At 56.2% G+C, this 18,084-nt stretch overlaps 2 protein-coding genes across 5 annotated transcripts; both read right to left on the bottom strand.

Moving 5' to 3' along the window:
• Positions 1–1,752: 1,752 nt before the first annotated feature.
• B4GALT7 (beta-1,4-galactosyltransferase 7) lies at positions 1,753–11,511 on the bottom strand. 4 transcript variants are annotated; one of them, XM_019469627.2, is made up of 7 exons: positions 11,353–11,509; positions 9,422–9,583; positions 7,559–7,921; positions 4,645–4,870; positions 3,261–3,344; positions 2,888–2,992; positions 1,753–2,454 (listed from the first exon to the last, which is right to left on the bottom strand). In XM_019469627.2, the coding sequence occupies exons 1-7, from the start codon at positions 11,400–11,402 to the stop codon at positions 2,299–2,301; spliced, it is 1,146 nt and encodes a 381-aa protein (XP_019325172.2). In that variant the 5' UTR covers positions 11,403–11,509; the 3' UTR covers positions 1,753–2,298. The 4 variants fall into 4 exon arrangements, with proteins under 4 accessions (XP_019325172.2, XP_019325173.2, XP_019325174.2 ...); XM_019469628.2 differs by lacking the exon at positions 2,888–2,992 and having other exon boundaries at positions 11,353–11,511; XM_019469629.2 differs by lacking the exon at positions 9,422–9,583 and having other exon boundaries at positions 11,353–11,507.
• A 2,564-nt stretch (positions 11,512–14,075) lies between these two features.
• Positions 14,076–17,882, bottom strand: LOC109278936 (transmembrane emp24 domain-containing protein 9). The gene is made up of 5 exons (XM_019469631.2): positions 17,667–17,882; positions 17,396–17,496; positions 16,495–16,620; positions 15,989–16,135; positions 14,076–14,934 (listed from the first exon to the last, which is right to left on the bottom strand). Exons 1-5 carry the CDS (start codon positions 17,848–17,850, stop codon positions 14,785–14,787), a joined length of 708 nt encoding a protein of 235 aa, XP_019325176.2. The 5' UTR covers positions 17,851–17,882; the 3' UTR covers positions 14,076–14,784.
• Positions 17,883–18,084: the final 202 nt, after the last annotated feature.

Here is an 18,084-nt window from a genome sequence, read left to right as displayed (position 1 = left end):
GAGGCCCCATGAGATAATGCAACATAAAGAATCCTGTACGTGGTGAATGCTCGACTAGTGCCTGCTTGTTATAGTTGCTATTACAGCCACCAAGTTGGACAAGTGCCGTGGCAGGTATTGCTACATCCAGGGCTGATCTCATCCACGCCCTGGCCAGCAACACGGGGATGTTAGTCCCCCTCCATGGAGCCACGGAGGCACCAAGATGCTCTGGCATTTGCAGAGCTGTCTGCTTCTTCCCCCTTTGCCAGGCACCGCTCAGTCCTCTCCTACTTTCCTGGAGAGACCCCCCGGGGGGACACCTGGGCTGGGGAGGGAGGGAGGCTGTGGATTCAGGCTGCAACAGGCCCGGGCTGGGTGCTTACAGGCTCCTTGAAGGAGGTGGTGGCAGTGACCACAGGGGGTGGGGGACCACACGGTTGGAGTTGTGCCCCAGTCCAGGCTCAGGCAGTGGATCCTGCTTTTCTTCTGTTCATTCTATGCCCTCCATGCAGATGGCGAGGAGGGTCTCCTCATCCTTTTAGGTCTTGCTACAAGCCAGGGAGAGAAGTGTGCAGAGCTGGGGGCTTTGACGTCACATCCATTCACACCAACACCAAAGAGGCTGCTGTTCTGCCTCCACGCTATGTTAAGTCCAAGATGATGCAGCCGGGGTTGTCCAGAGACTGGCACACAGGGAGCGGTTCGTTCCCCTCTCTTGGGCCTCAAGGTTGAGAAAGCCCCTCCCAGCACCCCTGCACTGTAATTAGTCCATCTGCTCCTCACTGTACTGAGGGAAGCTGAATTGCTGGGCGAGGTCAGTTGAGGATATGGAACCTCTGTTGTACATCTGAACAGATACACTACTCCATTATGCTGTGCTCAGGTGGTGCAGTGCGCATCACACACAATGGCACCCAGCAGCACTGAGATCACCCTCTGAGGGGTAGTCATTTTGGAGCACAGCTGTTGAATCCATCCTCCTGAACTTTGGGACTTCAATCCCTTCCTCTAGCATTTAGGGTGTCCTATTTATTGTTAACCAAACCACCCTTAACCAGTCCCCAGATTCCTTTGACCACTGGCCCAAATCTTTGGCAGTCAAATGCCTTGAAGGAATGATCTGCCTTGCAGAGCCCCTCACCTCCCACTCTCGTTGGCCCCCGGCTTCCCTCCAGATAATTCCTCCAAGGTCACTCCCCAGTTCCATGGTCTCCCTCGGCTCCCCTCCTTCACCTCTCCCGGACATCGTGTGATCAGTGGTAATCTGCCCGCATGCGGGGAACACTGCAGGATGCTCCTGCCTTTCATCTTCTCCCTCTCGCCTCAGAAACGTGGTCCTCCCACCCTCAAGCTATGACCAAGTCCTTGCCACCCCATTTTGCTTACCCCGAGTCCAGTCCTGTGGGTCTAGTTCTGTCTCAGTGTGGTAGAATGAAGCCACCCCCACCCCAGAGTCAGAGCCCACCACGGCCTGAGGGGGGCAGACTGCCCAGAAGGGCAGCGAAGCCTGGAGGGCTGTGGGAGGTGGCAGGAACCTTGGCCTTCGGCGTCTCTCCCACCTGAGCCTCCCCTGACCTTGGCGTCCCCAGCCCTGCCCTACCCCCCTACCAGCTTATAACTAAGAGAGGTGCCATCTTTTTCCCCCGTCCCCTTCCACTCAGCCCCAGGTGACAAACTGGTGGTCCATGACACATTTGTTCGGCCCGCCACACTTTTCTGAAGTTTCAATTAGCTGCTATCATTTAAAAACGAACCGATTTCACTCAGGAATCCAGAATTCAAGTTTCTTTTTGAGAACTCAGAAGATCTGGCCCACCCCAGGCCGGCATTCCTGCATGGCGATAGCCAGAGAGAGCTGGTCTCAGCTGTTCCCTTTCTGTGGGGCTTGCACAGAAACCTGCAGTTTTAACCCTCTGCATTGTCCTGGCCACCCATGTCAGCGGCCTGGCTTCAGAACTGCATCTTGGCATGAAGCCGTCCGTCCAGGGGAAGGAAAAGCCCTTAGGTGTGGGTGCGCGAAGACGGGGAGAGCAGGGCGAGCAGGAAGGCGGGGCGGACAGTCCCAGGTGAGAGCCATGTCCCAGTCTCTCTCCATCACTGTTTATTGCTAGCAGCGTCCCAGGCACCCTGTGTGTGTCCTGTCCTGGCTCAAGCCCACCTCTGGGGGCTGGGCTGCTGCAAATGTGCGGCTTGCGATCCGCTGCTTCAGGCCACCCCACATCCTAGGGGAGGTGGGCCCCGGGGCCTGAGGCTTTATCCAGAGCCTGAGTAAGCAGTGTGGCCTGTGGGCACAGGCTTCCTTACTGTTCAGCTGGCTCAGCCAAATGTGCACCAGGGGGTGGCAGCCTTGTCACAGTCCAACATGATGTTGAGAACAGTGCAGGGGGCCCCGCCCACAGACAAGGCTGTGCGGGAATCCACACGGTACTTCACGGTGTTCAGGCCTCCCTCCCGGTCCACCTTGAACTGCTCCTGGGGAGGACACGGAGAGAGAGCATGCACTCAGGGCTTTGAGGCCACCGGCTGTCCGCAGCTGCACCCCACCAGTAAGCAAGAGGGCTGAGATCGTTCAGGTGGGCTAATATGGCTCCTAAAGAAGAGGCTGTTTGGGGGATGGTGGTTCCCGTGTCACAGGTCCGCCCGGGACGCTGGCACCGATAGCTGAGGCCCTCCCCTGCTCCCTGCCTGCATGGACGCCGAGGTCTCAGCTTACCCACGTGGCCAGGTGCCCATAGCGGCCACCGGCACAGGGCACAGTGCCCAAGCAGAATGCCCAGAGACTGGCCTGGGCCACGCAGGGGAGGGCAGGGCCATCTGGGCCGGAGGAGAGATTGGTGAAATGCTTGGCCCTGTTGCTTCCCCACATCACCACCTAACCATCCCCAGTCAGGGGACCAGCCAGCACCTGTTTTTGAGCTGCGATGCGCTTCTGGTCCCTCTTCCGCCAGGCTGGGTCATGCAGGTGGCGAAATGTCTTGTACCCAGTTGTGATTCCCGAGGGGCGGAAAAGCTAAGAAGGCCAAAGAAGTTGGGTCAGGCCGCCCTCCTGGAGCCCCGGTCCTCACCGCTAGTCCTCTGGGGTCCCACCGCCTGCCACGGGCCACGGGCAGGGGCCTGTACTGCCATTCTGCAGTAGAGGTGTGCCTATCGAGGGCCAGGCTGAGATCGGAACTGGGGGTGTCATCCCTAAGCCCCAGGAATGTCATCTGAGGGCAGGGAAGGGAACCCTGGGGCAGCCCCGATGCTGAAGAGGTGGGGAGCCCTGGGGGGAGTATTACCTGCAGCCCGGCCCCTTTGATGCGACGGTAGAACTCGTCATCTTCGCGGCCCCAGCCCCAGAAGCGGTTGGACATCCCGTTGCACTGACACAGAGACAGGGAGAGTCACTTGCCCCATCCTCCCAGGGCGCTCCCTGGTCTCTGACCACCCAGGAGTAGGCCAAAGCCCCCTTTCTCCTCCTCCTCCCCTGGAGGTTCTAATGTGCACCCAGAGGCTTATAGTTCCCGCAACCTCTGAGCTACTGGGGGACAGCCATCACATGCCAGGCCCCTTGCCTGTTCTCATGGGGCCTTGAGTCTGTGTGACACGATTGGTTTCTCAAAAATGTCTGACTGGGGGCCCCTGGGGGGCTCAGTCAGTTGAGTGTCACTTCTGGTTTCAGCGCAGGTCATGATCTCACAGTTTTTGAGTTTGAGCCCCGTGTCGGGCTCCGTGCTGATGGCACAGAGTCTGCTTGGGATTCTTTCTCTTTCTCTCTCTCTCTGCCCCTCCTCTTCTCTCTCTCTCTCTCTCTCTCTCTCTCTCAGAATAAATAGATTAAAAAAAAAAAAAGGCTGACTGGTGGAAGGCACCTCTTCAGGGCAACTGGCAATGGGCAGAAGTGCCAATCCTGCTTGATTTCTGCCTGCCCGATACCCCCTTTTCTCCTGGGAGGCTCTGCCCTGGTCTCTTCCTGTGGGGACAGGGGCAGCTGGGCCCTGCGACAGACACCTATTAGCCACCCAACTCAGGGCTTCATTTCTGTAAAGCTGGCTTCAGCTGCAGCCTGAAGAAAAGGGCAAAAGACCAGTGTCTAAGCCACTCGGTCCTTCCCACTCTCTCTCCTCACCCTCACCTACTCCCCAACCTCCCTCCACCTTCACTCCCTCACCGCCCCCCCCCTCCACCTCCAGCCACAACAATGGACTCAGGGGTAGCCCCCTCTCCCCCACCCCTACTCAAGTCAGGCCAATCAGGAGCCAGGGTGGTGCAGTTCTGGGACTCCTGTCCTGGCTGCTGGGGAAGAGACCTCACCGTCCACTGAACCCGGGCCTGGGTGCACGCAGCGTGCAGCCAGGACGGCCACCGTGCACCTCATAGGCCTGAGAACAAATCCACTCCAGAGAAAGCCGAGGTGAGAGACGTCCTTGGTGACGCTAAGAGGCCTGGCAAGCCACCCCTGAAGCCAGCCCAGACTGTTCCATTGAGAACCAACGAACCCCGAGTCTCCCGAAGCCAGCTCACAGGGGGTTCCCGCTACTGCAGCTGAATCCTCGCTGACTGGCTCGGTCCCGCTCCCGGACTCCCTTGACCGGCCAGGGCAGGACCCTCTCATCCGCCGGGCCCGGGACCGTCCCTCCTACTGCCCATGCCCGCCCCAGGCGGCCCCCCCCACCGCCTCACCAGCTGGTAGTGCTGCTTGGAGAGCAGCAGGATGCCGCCCACGTAGGTCTTGTAGTGGTAGAGCGGGTGCAGCTCCGGGGAGGCCACGTGGAAGGGCCCGGCCTCGGGGAAGCCATAGTCCAGTTCCTCGTTGAGGGGGAGCAGGTCCACGTCGTGCATGGCGATGTAGTCCGTGCTGTTGCTGCTCTCCAGGAAGCCCACGTTGATGAGGGCCGCCCGGTTGAACCTGCACGGGTGGGGGGCGGTGAGGTCGCTCTCCCCAAACTGCGTGACAGCCTGTCCTCCGTGGCGCCCGCCCCCCCTGCGCCTGTGCTGCCTTCCCACCCGACGCCGACTTCCCCGTGGGGCTGCCCGGCTGCCCGCCTGCCGTCTGCTCATCACACAGACGTCCACCGACTGCCAGCTATGTGCCAGACACCGTCCGGCCCACTGGGGCTACGGCCGAGAGAAATCAAAGCCCTGCCTTTGAGGAGCTGAGGTTCTGATAAGAGGAAACAGAAATCAATAAGTGTATATGTAACCAGCCAGCCAACGGCAAGGGCTACGGAGGAGAGAAGCGCGCACGCGGTTAGGAGGGGAGAGCATGCTGGGGGGTGGTGCAGGTGTTCTTGCAGACAGGGCCAGCAGGAAGGCCAGGGTAATGGTGTGACCTGTGAAGGCCTGAGGGAATGAGCCAGAAGCGGGTAGAGGGAGTGGGTCTCCAAGGAGAGGGGAAGGCAATTGCCAAGGCCCGAGGCAGGAGCGGACACCTGTGTGACCAAGCAGGGTGACCAGGGGGGCTTCAGGGATGAGGCCAGTGGGGGACTGGCCCCTGACAGGCTTGGGGTGTGACCCCGGGTACCACGCAGGAGCCCCTGCAGGGCTGAGAGCAGAGCCAGGATGTGCTGTGACTTCCAGTTTAACAGGATCACTCTAGCTGGGGTGTTGAGAAGAGAAGGGAGGCTCAGGGTTGGAAGGCTACGATCATCTGGGTGGGAGACGATGGTGATTTAGCTCAGGGAGGTGGTGAGAAGTGGGCAGATTTGAGACACATTCCGAGGGACGGGGTGTGCTGAGGGAAAGCGAGGAGGTGACAATGACTCGAAGGCTTTTTGGCCTGAGCAACCGGAAGCGAGGAGCTGCCATCTCCTAAAATAGGGAAGAGGGCGGGTGGGAAAGCAGACATTCAGCCTTGATCATGTGAAGCTTGGGATGCTCGGGACCACCAGACGGAGGGTTATGTGGTGCCCAGACGCAGGGGGCTGGAGGTCAGGAGAGTGGTCTAGGCCGGGAATACACAGACTTGGGGGCCACCAGGGCACAGAAGGGGTTTAGTGCCACGAGGCCGGATGACATTCCCAGGGAGTGACTGCAGCCGGAAAAGAAGATGCCCAAGGACTGAGCCCTAAGAGCGCCAGTCGAGAGGTCAGGGAGGTGAGGTAGAACGGGCAAAGGACTTAGCAGAGGTGAGGAAGGAGGAGAACCGGAGTGCTGTCTCAGAAGTCAAACGGAGGTGTTTCCAAGAGGAAGAAGTAACCCACTTGGCCAATGTTACCTGGTGGTGGAAGACTGAGAACAGTGCTTGGATTAAGGAGGTGGGCTCACTGGTGACATCAGTGAGAGTTGCTTCAGCGAGGGGGGTAAACATCTGAGTGGAACAGGTTCCAGAGAGAGTGAGAGGGGAGACAGGAAAGTTCTGCTCTGAAGGGGCTCAGAGGAATGAGGTGACAGGGGTGGGCAAGGGGTCACGGGGGCTTTTCCTTCTCTTTTTAGACAGGAGCTATTTCAGAATGTTTGCTGATGCAAATGCCCCAGAAGGGAGGAGAAACCAATCCAGGAGGGAGAGAAAGGAGTGGATGGCTGAAGCAATGTCCTTGAGTAGGAGAGCGAGAAGGGGACCCAGCGCCAGACCAGAAGAGCTGGCCCTGGAGGGGCTGGGGCAGTGCATCCCCAGCATGGTGGGAGCCTAGTCCGTGAGCACAGAGGCTGGAGGGTTCACTTTCTTCCTGTTGGCTCGACTTCTCAAACAGGGAGCAAAGTCATCAGCCACGGCTGATGAGGAGAGGGACAGGAGAAAGGGTGCCGGGCTGCCTCAGAGGAGGAGAGGCAGCAGGCCAGAGGGCCCTCTTGGGCCAGGGCTCATCGCCTGGGGGGGGACAGCCAGCTGCCCCAGGATAGGCATGGAGCAGCCAGCAGCAGGTGGGTCAGGGAGGTGAGAAGTGCGAGATGACAGATGTTAATGATGGACCGTGGACTCCAAGGTGGGTGAGGAGAAAGTGAGGACGAGGAGGGTGGGCTGTGAAGACTGGGCGGTACTGTGGCCTAAAGGGCCTGGCGGGGTCCAAGAGCCTTCGGGTCTGCCTCCCAGAGGAGCGAGGTGGAGGGAAAGGAGGTGGAGGTGGAGCGTGAGATGTGCGCACTGGCTCACGGAGGGGAGCGGCGCGTGGTAAAGGGCAAGGACCCCAGGGTAACAGTAGACTGTGAACAGCTTCGAAGCTGTGGCCTTGACCCTGCCTTTCCCGAATCCCCACAGCCAATCCACTGGAAAGCTCGGTCTGTGCTTCCTCCCCCTCACATCTCTCCACCCCTGCTCCCCTACAGCCAAGAGGCCCTCCCGTCCAACAGCCCAGCAGGCCTCCCAGCCCTGCCCCATTCTCCTGTTCTGGTAAAAGGTATTCCTCCTACGACAGCCATGGCGATCCTTTCAAAATGGGTATCACACCAGGACTCTCCTTAGCCCCAATCCTCCCCTCAAATTCCCGTCACACCAGCGAGAGGGGTTTACTGTTCCCACCCTCCCGCCACTGCGCTGGGTGGTCTTTCCCAGGCCAGAGGCACCCCTGGCACTGGACCCCAGTGGGAGAGGGAGCAGCCGAGGGGCCTAGGCAAGGGGAGGCCTTGGAGAGGGGGGGCCGAGTTGGGAGGCCGTCCCTACCTGAAGTGATCCACCTGGTTGAGCACATAGATGTGGTGCGGGACCTTCTTCCTGCTTAGGAAGCGGTGCATGTGGGGCACAAAGACCAGCAGCTCCTCGAAGCGTTCACGGAAGGGCACCAGCACTGCCAGGCGGTGGGGACCCCAGGACGCGTCTTCTTCCCAGTGCTCGGGAGGTGGCTCCGGGGGGCAGGAGTGGGGTGGGCCTGGGGTCTCCTGCCCTTGTCCCCGGGCTGCCCGGGCTACATCACCAGAGCAGCTGAGCTGCAGCCAGAGCAGGGAGAGGAAGCCCAGTAAGAGACAGGCAACGAAGAGGTGGAAGACGGAGCATTTCCGGGGAAGGCTGCTGGGGAGCAACCTGGACCTGGGACAAGAGCAGGGGTGGGGTCAGAAGGGAGAGTGGAGCCAGAGCCCTTTGGCAGACCCCTTCTCTGGCTTCCCCACTGGTAAGGTGCACATGACTGGTCTGCCCCACGCGCCTGGCAGTTAGTGCAGAAGCAACGTCAACGCTTTTGTTCATGCTGCTATCACACATCGGAATCCTGCTTACTGCTCTAGGCCCAGGAGGTGTCACTGCACCTCCAGGAAGCCCTCCAACCCCGGGTCAGAGCTGCCCCAGTTCCTTCACGCCCTCTTACTTTCTGTAAGTGAGTCCGGGTCAGACCAAGAGCTGCTGGAGGGCAGGGGCAAGACTCCTGGTCTCTGGTACCTGCCGTTCTCCAGTACGGTGGCTGAAGGGTCTGAGCCTGAGCCGAGGGCAGGAGCCCTGCCTTAGAGATCCCACCCACCACCTTCCAGTCCTCCTCCTCTGTAAGTTTACCCCCAGTATAAACCCTCACTTCAGTCCTGCTTCTCACACCAGAAAGGTCCTCAAGGCAGGGGCCTGGCATCAGTTCCAGGGAAAAGACCAGTGTTTACCCTGGGGAGATCCAACCTACCCCCAAAACAATGCAAGACCCAAACTGACAGTCGCTGTTCACTGAATGAGACTCCAATCTTCAGTCCAAGAGGCAGCTCATGTGACAAGGGAGGAGAGATGGGACAGGGAGAGAAAGATCAGGGCTAGGTATGGAAATCAGGCTCCGTTTAGAAGCTGGAAGTGCATCTGAATCGCTTGGACACCGAGGTCGTGCTGGGAGAGATCGCTGTCTGGGTTAGAGAGGTGGAATTTACCAGATTTCTCTGCTGAGGACAGAGAAGGAGCTGAGGAACCTAAGACAAGGGAAGCTCTCTCTAGTCTACCCCCCTGAAACAACCTGCAAATCACTTTGCTTTATAGCCTTTGGGAGTCACCAGTTAGCTACAAGGTAGTATACATTTTGCCTGCACTCGCCCCCCACCACTCACCCAGTGCCACACACTGGGTAACCCAGACCTTCACCACTCACCATGTTCCTTCATGCTCCAGCCCTGACACAGCCTGCCACTTCAGTCTGAGATGCCCTCTGATGATCCTTCAGAGCCAAACTCCCATGTCATAACCAGCAACGTCCCTCTACCTCAACTCCAACGTCAGGGCCAGCACTGCCCACCCTTAACGTGCACACAAACGGACATGCATGCTCTCTCCATGGTATCTGGTCCTTCCTTCTTCGAAGCATTCAGAGTTCTGTAATCCCTTGTGTCCCTGCTGGTCGTCCCCCTAGATAAGCCATTCCTGTCTGCGGCCCCAGAACAGTTTAGACAGCAAAGGGCTTGCTTGGTGAGTTACAGGAAGGGTTCAAGCAGTCAGGGCATGCTTTAAGTCACACGCCAGAGCCAGACCAACTCCTGACTTTCTCTAACACACAACTGCCAACCTGGAAGCCAGCAACCCTGAAGCTGGGTCTCACACACAGCAGAGGGGTGGCCAGCTAAGACTTACCCCCCATTGTCCTGTGGTGGGGGTTTCCGCTGGGGAAGAGCGGAGCCCAATTCTGCCAGTGGCCTGGGAAGGCTGGAACCTCTACAGATTCTCCCTCGCCCCCTGGGTTCTTTCTGGGGCTGGGGTGGAGACCGGGGACATGGACATGAGGAAATCTCCCACCTTTGGGAAAAGAAGCAGTGACCATCATCCAGGGGTATGGCATGGATTGGGCATTCCGTGCATTGTCACACGCTATTGCTTCAGCCCAGCTTCCCTTTGCAGGATCACATTCTCATAGGCAATCTTATCCTGGGCTTTAAGGGCCCAAATGGCTGAGCAACTGAATTCAGAGCCAAATGTCAATTCCTCAGGACAGCGGACACCGAGAACTCCTGGTGCCGCCTGGTGGCAAACTCCAGAACTGCAGTCCCAGCTGCTCCCAGGCCCAGGGCACCCTGCTCCGAGGGGCCGACTAAGTGAGGTTTATCTCCATCAACCTGTGCCCAGGGCTAGAAAAGGCAGAGTCAAATCCAGCTGGGCTGGCTCCAGAGCTAGCACTCTTAACTGCTACGCTAGCCTGAATCTGTTGCCTGGACCTTTGTACCCCTGTGTCAAAAGCAGGAACTGACAGCAGTAACTTTTTCTGGGAACACAGGTATGTACCAAAGGTTTACGGAAAGGGATGTGGAAATGGAAATTCTCCTCTATTACCTTTTGTTTCTGCCCTTACACAAATCTTAGTGATATAGATTTGAATATCAGCTGTTCTGGTTACAGCACCTCGCAACTGCAAAGGTAGATACCTCCTGCCTGCCAGGCACAGTGTCAAGAGTGTTACATACGTGGCTTCTTTTAATCCTTATACAGCCCTGTAGAGTAGATATTATGATCCCTGTTTCAGAGATGGAAAAGCTGAGGTCAGAAAGATTAAGTGATCTGTTCCTGGTCACATGGCTGTTAAAGAGGATTCCTGCCCAGGGCTGACTCCACACTGTCCAGGCTTTCTTTCTATTACATTCCTGTCTTCCTGCTTCAACACCAAGTCTGCAAAATCCCCCAAACACAAGCCTTTTGCCCACTATGTTCCCGAATCTTTTGGCACCTGGCAAACTTAAGAGACATATGGGGGAAGAGGTGATATTCACTGGGCGGAGACCCACTATCTGGGTGTGTGTGCCGGGTGAGAAGAGTTTTGGGGGCACATCTCACAAATGAAGTGTGGGTGTTCTCCCAAATCTAGAAAGCCGAATAACTCCCCTACCCCAATACTGTTTAGGAAAACATCATCAGCTAAGGTCTGGATCAAGTTCACACCTAACACATGCAGGAGGTCCCACTCAAGTACAACTGCACCGGAAATGAACCAGCATTACGTGTGAGGAGTGCCTAGTTCGGGCCAGTCAGTGGCCTACCAGGCTAGCATAGAGATTCTTTCTGGTGTGTTCTTCTGGGCGGTCAGCAAAGGATGGGGAAGCCTGAAGGAGGATGGGGTCTGAGGTTACACGGATGTGATGGGGGGAAGTAGAGACCAGAGAAAAGGAATAAAGACCCTTAGAGGCCGGGGGCAGGCAGAAAGACAGAGATCCACTGAGAGAGGTCAACGCAGTCAAGAGACCCGCACGAAGACAGATGCCAGCGGAGAAACACAGACACAAAGAGACCCGCACCGAGGGACAGACTCGCAAAGAGAGGGACAGAAACTCACAAAGGGAAGTCATCGGAGAAATACAGACCCGCGAAGTGGCGGAGACTGGTAGAGACAGAGACCTACACGGAGAGACAGAGACCCGGTATACAGAGCGAGCCAGTGGCCCACTGGGAGAACCACAGACCCTCAGAAAGCCCCGCAGCCGGGGACGCGACGTCCTCGGGCTCCTAGATTCCGCGGGGCGGCCCGGAAAGGATCGGCACCCGGGAGGACGGGGCCCGGGCCGGCCGCCGCCGCTCACCTGCCGTCCTCCCAGGGCAGCTGCGCCGCTTTCCTCCGGGAGGGGAACATCGTGGGGGGAGGTGGCGGCGCATGGGACTCGAGCTCCCAGCCGGGCCGGCCCGGCCTCCCGGGCCTACGCGGCGCCTCCGCCTCCCGCCCCGCCCCGGCCAGTCCGCCCCGCCCCTCGGTCCGCCGGGTCCGCCGCTCCAGCCGCGCCGTGTGCTCCCGGGAGCCGCAGCTTCAAACGTTCCGCGTTCGAGGACCGCTTGAGTGCTCCTGTCGCCGGTCCGCTAACTAACCACTGGGGAACTGCTTGTTCTCCCGGGAAACCGAGACCTCAGAGGGGGCTCACGTCACTGGGCCGGTACTGTACTTAGACTCCAGATTTCCAGCGCTCTGGCATGATCTGTATCTCCGTCCTGCCGCCCCTTCCTCCTCCCTTCTCGGTCCCAGGTGGTGCATGCTTCCTCCCGTAGCAAGATCGGAGGGTGGCAAGGCCAAGCTCTGGACTCCGACTTGGGTTCAGCCCAGACCCCACGTAGTGGTTAGGAGCCAAGCACTGCAGACAGACTGGATTCGAAACCTGATTCTGCCAGTTCGGCTGTGTTTGGGGGGCAAGCACAATCTCTTGGCATCTTTCCTCACTGGCATGTATAAATAGTTCCTGAGCTACACGTTGCTGTGAGGGTTAATGGAGAACGTAACATGCAAGGATACTTGGCACAGTGCTGGGCACATAGGCAACGCTATGTAAACGATGGCCCTTACACAGAAGAGGGGTACTTGGGTGGGGTTGTTTGAAGGGGGAGGAAGATTGGGTTCTTAGATCCGTCCTGGCACAGTGTGAACCTAGCTGGCTGGGCCAGCCTCCCACCTGGGAGAAGACGGCAGCAGAGTCCTTAGGCTTGATCTCCGCTCTTCGGAAAATGTGAAGTTCCCTCATAAATAGCTAACATCTATTGAGTTCTTACTATGTGCCCGTCATTGTTCAAAGTTGCTTACTGCTGTTCTCTCATTCAGTCCTTATGGGTAGTGTACTTACTATGCCCACTTTAAAAATGAGGAAATGAAGACACAGGCAATTCAGGGTGTAAACCAAGATACTTTGCACAATCTACGGCCTCAACCACTGTGCTTCCAAAAGGACTTTACTGTGAGAAATTAATCATCCCCAGCGATGCCCATTCTCACTTAAACCCAGCATAAAACCGACCAAAGAAGGACCTTACTGCTGAACTCTGCCATTGCACTGCACTCTGTTACAGAACTTTGGCAAATCCAGCCCAGGTTTGGCTGGTGACAAAGGCAAGGCTGATCCCCTGAAGAGACCAGTCAGTGGGGTGAGGCCAATAATGGAAGCAGGGAGGTGGGACTGTGACCTTTGAAAGCACAAGCCCTTCTAAAGGGGAACAGCTGCCCTTCAGTCTTACTAATTGTTGTTACATCAGAATGAAGCCCCACTAGCGTCAGATCTGATTTGCCTCAAGAAATCAGATTTCACATAAAAATCCTAATTAGTTTTAAACAGTGACACCCACAATCATGTTAATAATAAGTACCCTTGGTATGATGGGATGAGAATGGCACCTTTATGGTCTTTCAAAAACCCAGAATTCCAGTTCAATCATGAGAAAAACAGCAGACAAATCCCAATTGAGGGAATTCTACAAGATACCTGAACAGTACTCCTAAAAACTGTCAAGGTAATAAAAAACAAGGCAAGTCTGAGAAACCGTCATAGCCAAGGAGGGGTGAAATGTAACTTGTCCTGGATGGGATCCTGGGACAGAAAAAAGGGCATTAGGCAACAGCTAAGAAAATCTGCATACTCTATGGGCTTTAGTTAAAAATAACATATTGGGAGACTGGCTGGCTCAATAGCGTGCAACTCTTGATCTTGGAGTCATGAGTTTGAGCCCCATGTGGGGTGTAGAGATTACTTAAATAAAACTAAGATAATGTATCAATACTGTTTCATTAACTTGAACACTTGTACCATACTGGTACATGACAATAATAGGGAGAACTAACATCATGAATTTTCTGTAACGCTAAGGCTATTCTAAACAAGTTTTTTGTTTTTATTGTGGAAGAGGTCTAGGAGGTAGTATGAGGTCAGACCATATCCCCTTGTCAGTTCAGGTAGTCCACAGCCTGGCCTCCCCAGCCTGTCTCTTTCTCACACCCTGCTGGATTCACCTTCCTCAAATTTATCTCCGGTTCTAGTACCCAAAACTGTGTCAAACACTGGGTAATATGCGAGTCTCTTCTAACTCTAACCAACCTCCCTTAATGGCTTCCTCAGCCCCCTCCCTAAACTCCAGTGGAAACCACGTCCACCCACCTCCATGCCAGCCATCTGCCAGGGCTTCCAACCACGGCTGCTCTGCCTTCTTACATCCGAATCCTTCTCCTTCAAGGTCCTCCTGAAATCCCATTCTGTTGGTTAAGACCATCTACATCCTCATCCCCGCCAGCCCAAGGATTTCTGTTCTTCCCAAACCCGCAGTGCTCTTCTGTTCAATGCACACTACCTTCCTGAACAAGGCACCAACCCCCCACCATTCACTTGTTTTATGCTCTTGGGCAAACCCACTATCCCCTGCTACAGAAAGGTATAGAGGGGAGGGAAAGAATGAACTTCACAGGTGGGTATTCATCTTGGAATGTTAAGTGCTTTGCATAGAAGAACTGACGTTCCCTGAGCACCTCGGTGGCACAGTCACTTTATGTGGGACAAGCGAATTTTTTTATTTTTTATTGGGAAACCAATGTAACAAACCTAGACTTGTTGAAAATGAAATCAGTAACTAAGACTTTGCAGGCCCCATCCCCAGCCAGCACCAAGGCCTCTGCCTGGCCTGACCCAGTTCCTCAAGCCCCCAAAAGGACAACCATGTTGAGAAGCTGAGGTCAACCTCAGGGCTAGTTTCCCACACTGCAACCCCCTCAACCCCACCCTCCATTGACACACATACCCTGGATCTGCAGTCTGGGTCTAGTCCCAAGGAGGGTACAGTGAGGTTCCCAGGGTGGCAGGGAATCACGGCCACACCCCAACCTGCTCAAATCCCAAGTTAGCAAAGGAAGACAGAAAAAAGACTGGCGTGCCTACCCACTCCCCCCTCCCCAGCCACCCCAGACAACAGCCTCACATCCCTGATCAGTAACACTGTGATTCTGAGGTGCCAATGGGGCTCCCAGTGGCTTCACCAGACCCTGGGTGATTACTGCAAAGGGCTTAGAGCCCAGGGGAGGGGACAGGCATTGCCCCACCACCTGCTCAGTACTAGCCAGCCAAGCTCCTGCCCTAAACTTGTGCCTGGGGTGCCTGTAGCCCCTTTCCCCTCCAGACATCCATGGCTCGGAACCAGTCCTCCTGCTAGAGAGAAATCAGTTCCAGGAGGCCCTTTCTCCCCCAGCCCGGGAGGAAGGATGGCCTGTGAGCTGGCTACACCAGCTTCTTCGCTTCAAAGAAGCTCTTGAGGTGTCGCATCTGCCAGACGCCGATGGCTACGAGGATGAGGGTCTGCAGAATGGACCACCACAGCACCCGCTGGTTGGTGCTCTCGCTGGTCTGCCGGAAACGTTCCTCTCGCCACTGTGAGAGGGGAGAGCGGAAGAGGAGCTTAAGTTTGCTGGGCACCACCTGGTGCCAGTCTAACTGCTGGGTTCCCTTTGCAGAGGATGCCCCAGAATCAAAGAGCTATGCCCAGGTTCCAATCAAGTGTCTGCAAAGAGCCAGAGACCCCACCTGGGGACTGTATTCATCCTCCCCAGCCAGGTGACCTCCAGGAACCCACTCATTTAAGTCTGTTTGCTTGGGGGTGCCTGGCTGGCTCAGCTGGTAGAGCATGCAACTCTTGGGGTTGAAGCTCCACATTGGGCATGCAGCCTACTTCAAACCAACCAACCAACCTCTGTCTGCTCATGTGTCAGGTACAGCCCTCCCCTGGTCCTCTCCTGGAGCCAGTTGGGGGGGGAGGAGGGGAGGTGAAGTGCCAGTAGTATCACCCCATCAGACAGAGCTGCCCTATAGCACTCAGGAGTGCACGTGCTCTAAGCTCTCTGCCCAGGTCTTCCCCAACTGCTCCTCGAGGATTGTGGGCACAAGTTGCAAACTGGTGGCCCAGTGACTGGATGTGTTTTGCCAATAGTTAAAACCTGGTAAAAATTCACATCAAAATACTTGGATCTCTAGCTTCTCTTAAAAGCCAGGGCTAGGGTATCTATCTGCAAGGCTACCCTGGGTTGACAATTAACCGAGACCACTGAGGATTAGACACACAACAGTCCTTATGGTCACAGATTCATTCATGGTACCGCCTGGCTCCTGGACACAAATGAGTTTGAAATAGCTGGTCCTGGAAGCACCTGGAGCCATGGAAATAACACCCAAAGTATTAATATCAATTCCCGCTCTGTCACTGTGTACATGTAACTGGGATTTAGAGCAATGATGGCCTCTCAAGAGCCTGTCTCCTTGGTTACACACTGGAGTTAGTGATCCCCACCCCACCTTTTAGACTTGCAAAGCGGCACAGTTAAGTCCCTTGGCTTTCATAATGAATCTGACACACATGCCACTCCTGGCTGAGCGAGGGGAAGGCTTCTGGGAAGAAGCCCACCCAGGAGCTCCTGGCCCAACCACATACCCGTTGGTAGTTCTGCTCTTTCTGGATCTGCTCCACTTGCTCCACCAGCTGTCTCACTCGTAGCTGCAGCTCACTCAACTTGTCTTTGGCGGCAATTTCTGCATAGTCGTTGGCGTGTTCACCCACCTGGATGTCCAGGTGAACTCTCTGGGGACAGACAAGGAAGAGAAAAAGAAATCGGGCAGCCCTGCTCCATCTTCATGCCAGGCACTGACAGCTGGTCCCCCTACCTTCCTTCATTTGTGCATTTCGTCCAGGGCTGAGGCCTCCACAGTGTCCAGCCCTATGGGGCTCTAGGCAAACAGGCATGAATAAACTTGGCTGACACTTGGACCAAGGCACATACAAGGAGTTCAGGGACTGTGCCCAGATGTTCAGCGGAAACCCAAAATTATTAGGAGACACAAAATCCAACACACTCATCTCACACCCAAAGCACCGCCAGTCTCCAGGCCCCACCAGGGTTTAGAGGTTGAAAGCTACGAGTCCCATGTGGGTCCACTCACCAGCATGCCTCCAGCAAAAAGGGAGAACTTGGTGGAATTGGAGTGAAGACAGATCTGATGTTCGCCGGGGGTATGGGAGGTGAAAGTGAACCTGCCTTCAGAGCCATACTGCCGGGCCAGGATCACCTGGAGACAAAAGCCTTCAGTGAGTGTTATAGAGAGGATGGGGCTGGAAGGAAAGAAGTCTTAAGGCTCTCTGAGCCTCAAAAGTTAGCCAACAGAGACACAGGCACCCCACACACTAAAAGCTCCAAAGCTGCTCCGCGGTAGTTGCCAAAGCTTGTCTGAGAACTTCTGGGGGCAGGGGTGAAGAATCTAAAATGAAGCTGACGTGGGTCTGCGGTTGGAAAGGGCTCTTTATTCAGAGCTCCTGCCATTTCAACTCTTTTTTGTGTGTGGTTCTTTTTTTTTTTTTTTTTTAATGAAAAGTGACAATCAATGATTTTTTTTCTTTTGCTTTCCTTTAATATCCTTATCTGGTGAAATTAACAGTTGCTTCTTCGTTTTGGAAAGCACTCTGTCCTGTGAAACCTTAAAGTCTGGATGCCACAGCGTCAGAGTTGACAAAATTCTTTGACTGCCAGCACCACAATTAAGGCACCAACCACACCTGTAAGATAGGTGAGTTTCCGTTTCACAGACCAGGAAACCGGCTCAGGGAAGCTCAGTGACTTGGCAGAGTCACGCAGCAGTCGGTAAGAGGTTGACAGGAGCCGCTAGCACTGCAGCAGCCCAAGCTTGGCCTAGAGCACAAAGCCGGGCGCGATCTTCTCACAACATCCAACTGTCTTCAGCAGTTCAGCAGATGCGGTAACTAGGAGGGGAAGTACCAGCTCCTGCCTGGTCTGGCGCCTAAGCGCAGGGCGGAGGGCTCCGCGCGCGGGCTTTGGGGTCGGCTCACCTTGTCCTCTGGGTCCTTCACCTCCACGAACATGCCGAGCCCGGGGGTGGCCGGCTGGTACTCCTCCCGCTGCTTGTCATACAGCTGCGTCCGGTAATTTCCTGGAGGGAAGTGGGGCGAGTCCAGGTCAGATGAGCGCGAGGTGGCGCGGAGTCGGCCCACGCCAGCACGCGGCGAGACCGGCTGCTTCCCTTTCTGGAAGAGGTGACTCTCCCGCACCCCCCGCCCCAAGACCAAGGTCTTTTTCCAAACTCTCCCCCTCCGCCCGCACCTATAACCATGGTCTCGTCCGGGATCTCCTCAATAAAGCACTTCTTTTCGGTCTCCCCGATGTGGAAGTAAAGCGCGCCTCCGCGGGCCACAAAACACAGAAGCAGCACGAGGGCCCGAATCACCCTTCCCAGTCCCCCTCCGGGCCGGGGCCCGACAACCCTCACGCCTTGCTCCGCAGCCATCTTGCTCCACCTGCCGGCGCAGTCGCAGCCCGCGGCGCCACGTAGCCCTGCCGCCGCCGCGGGGCCTGCCGGGACAGCGAGTTCGACTGGGTGGACTACAAGTCCCGAGATACCCCGCAGCCGCGGCGAGGCAGTACCCGATTGGGGAGCAGCTTTTGCCTGCTTCCGAATTACGGCCCAAGAATTGAAACCTTTTTTTTGTTAATCGCCCTGGCGGCGGGGCGACTACTAGTG

Source organism: Panthera pardus, unplaced genomic scaffold, assembly GCF_024362965.1.
Source record: "Panthera pardus isolate Hobbes unplaced genomic scaffold, ASM2436296v1 HiC_scaffold_2, whole genome shotgun sequence".
Classification (NCBI taxonomy): Eukaryota; Metazoa; Chordata; class Mammalia; order Carnivora; family Felidae; genus Panthera; species Panthera pardus.
This window is presented reverse-complemented; position numbering and strand designations above follow the sequence as displayed.

Excerpts from the sequence above, each read along its gene's own strand:
- B4GALT7 (XM_019469627.2), bottom strand. The coding sequence starts at position 11,402 with ATGTTCCCCTCCCGGAGGAAAGCGGCGCAGCTGCCCTGGGAGGACGGC. Across the intron at positions 9,584-11,352 it reads CTGCCCTGGGAGGACGGCAG|GTGGGAGATTTCCTCATGTC; the intron begins GTGAGCGGCGGC and ends CTTTTCCCAAAG. Across the intron at positions 2,993-3,260 it reads TCAAAGGGGCCGGGCTGCAG|CTTTTCCGCCCCTCGGGAAT; the intron begins GTAATACTCCCC and ends TGGCCTTCTTAG.
- LOC109278936 (XM_019469631.2), bottom strand. The coding sequence starts at position 17,850 with ATGGCTGCGGAGCAAGGCGTGAGGGTTGTCGGGCCCCGGCCCGGAGGG. Across the intron at positions 17,497-17,666 it reads GGACGAGACCATGGTTATAG|GAAATTACCGGACGCAGCTG; the intron begins GTGCGGGCGGAG and ends ACTTCCCTCCAG. Across the intron at positions 16,136-16,494 it reads TTTTTGCTGGAGGCATGCTG|AGAGTTCACCTGGACATCCA; the intron begins GTGAGTGGACCC and ends GTCTGTCCCCAG.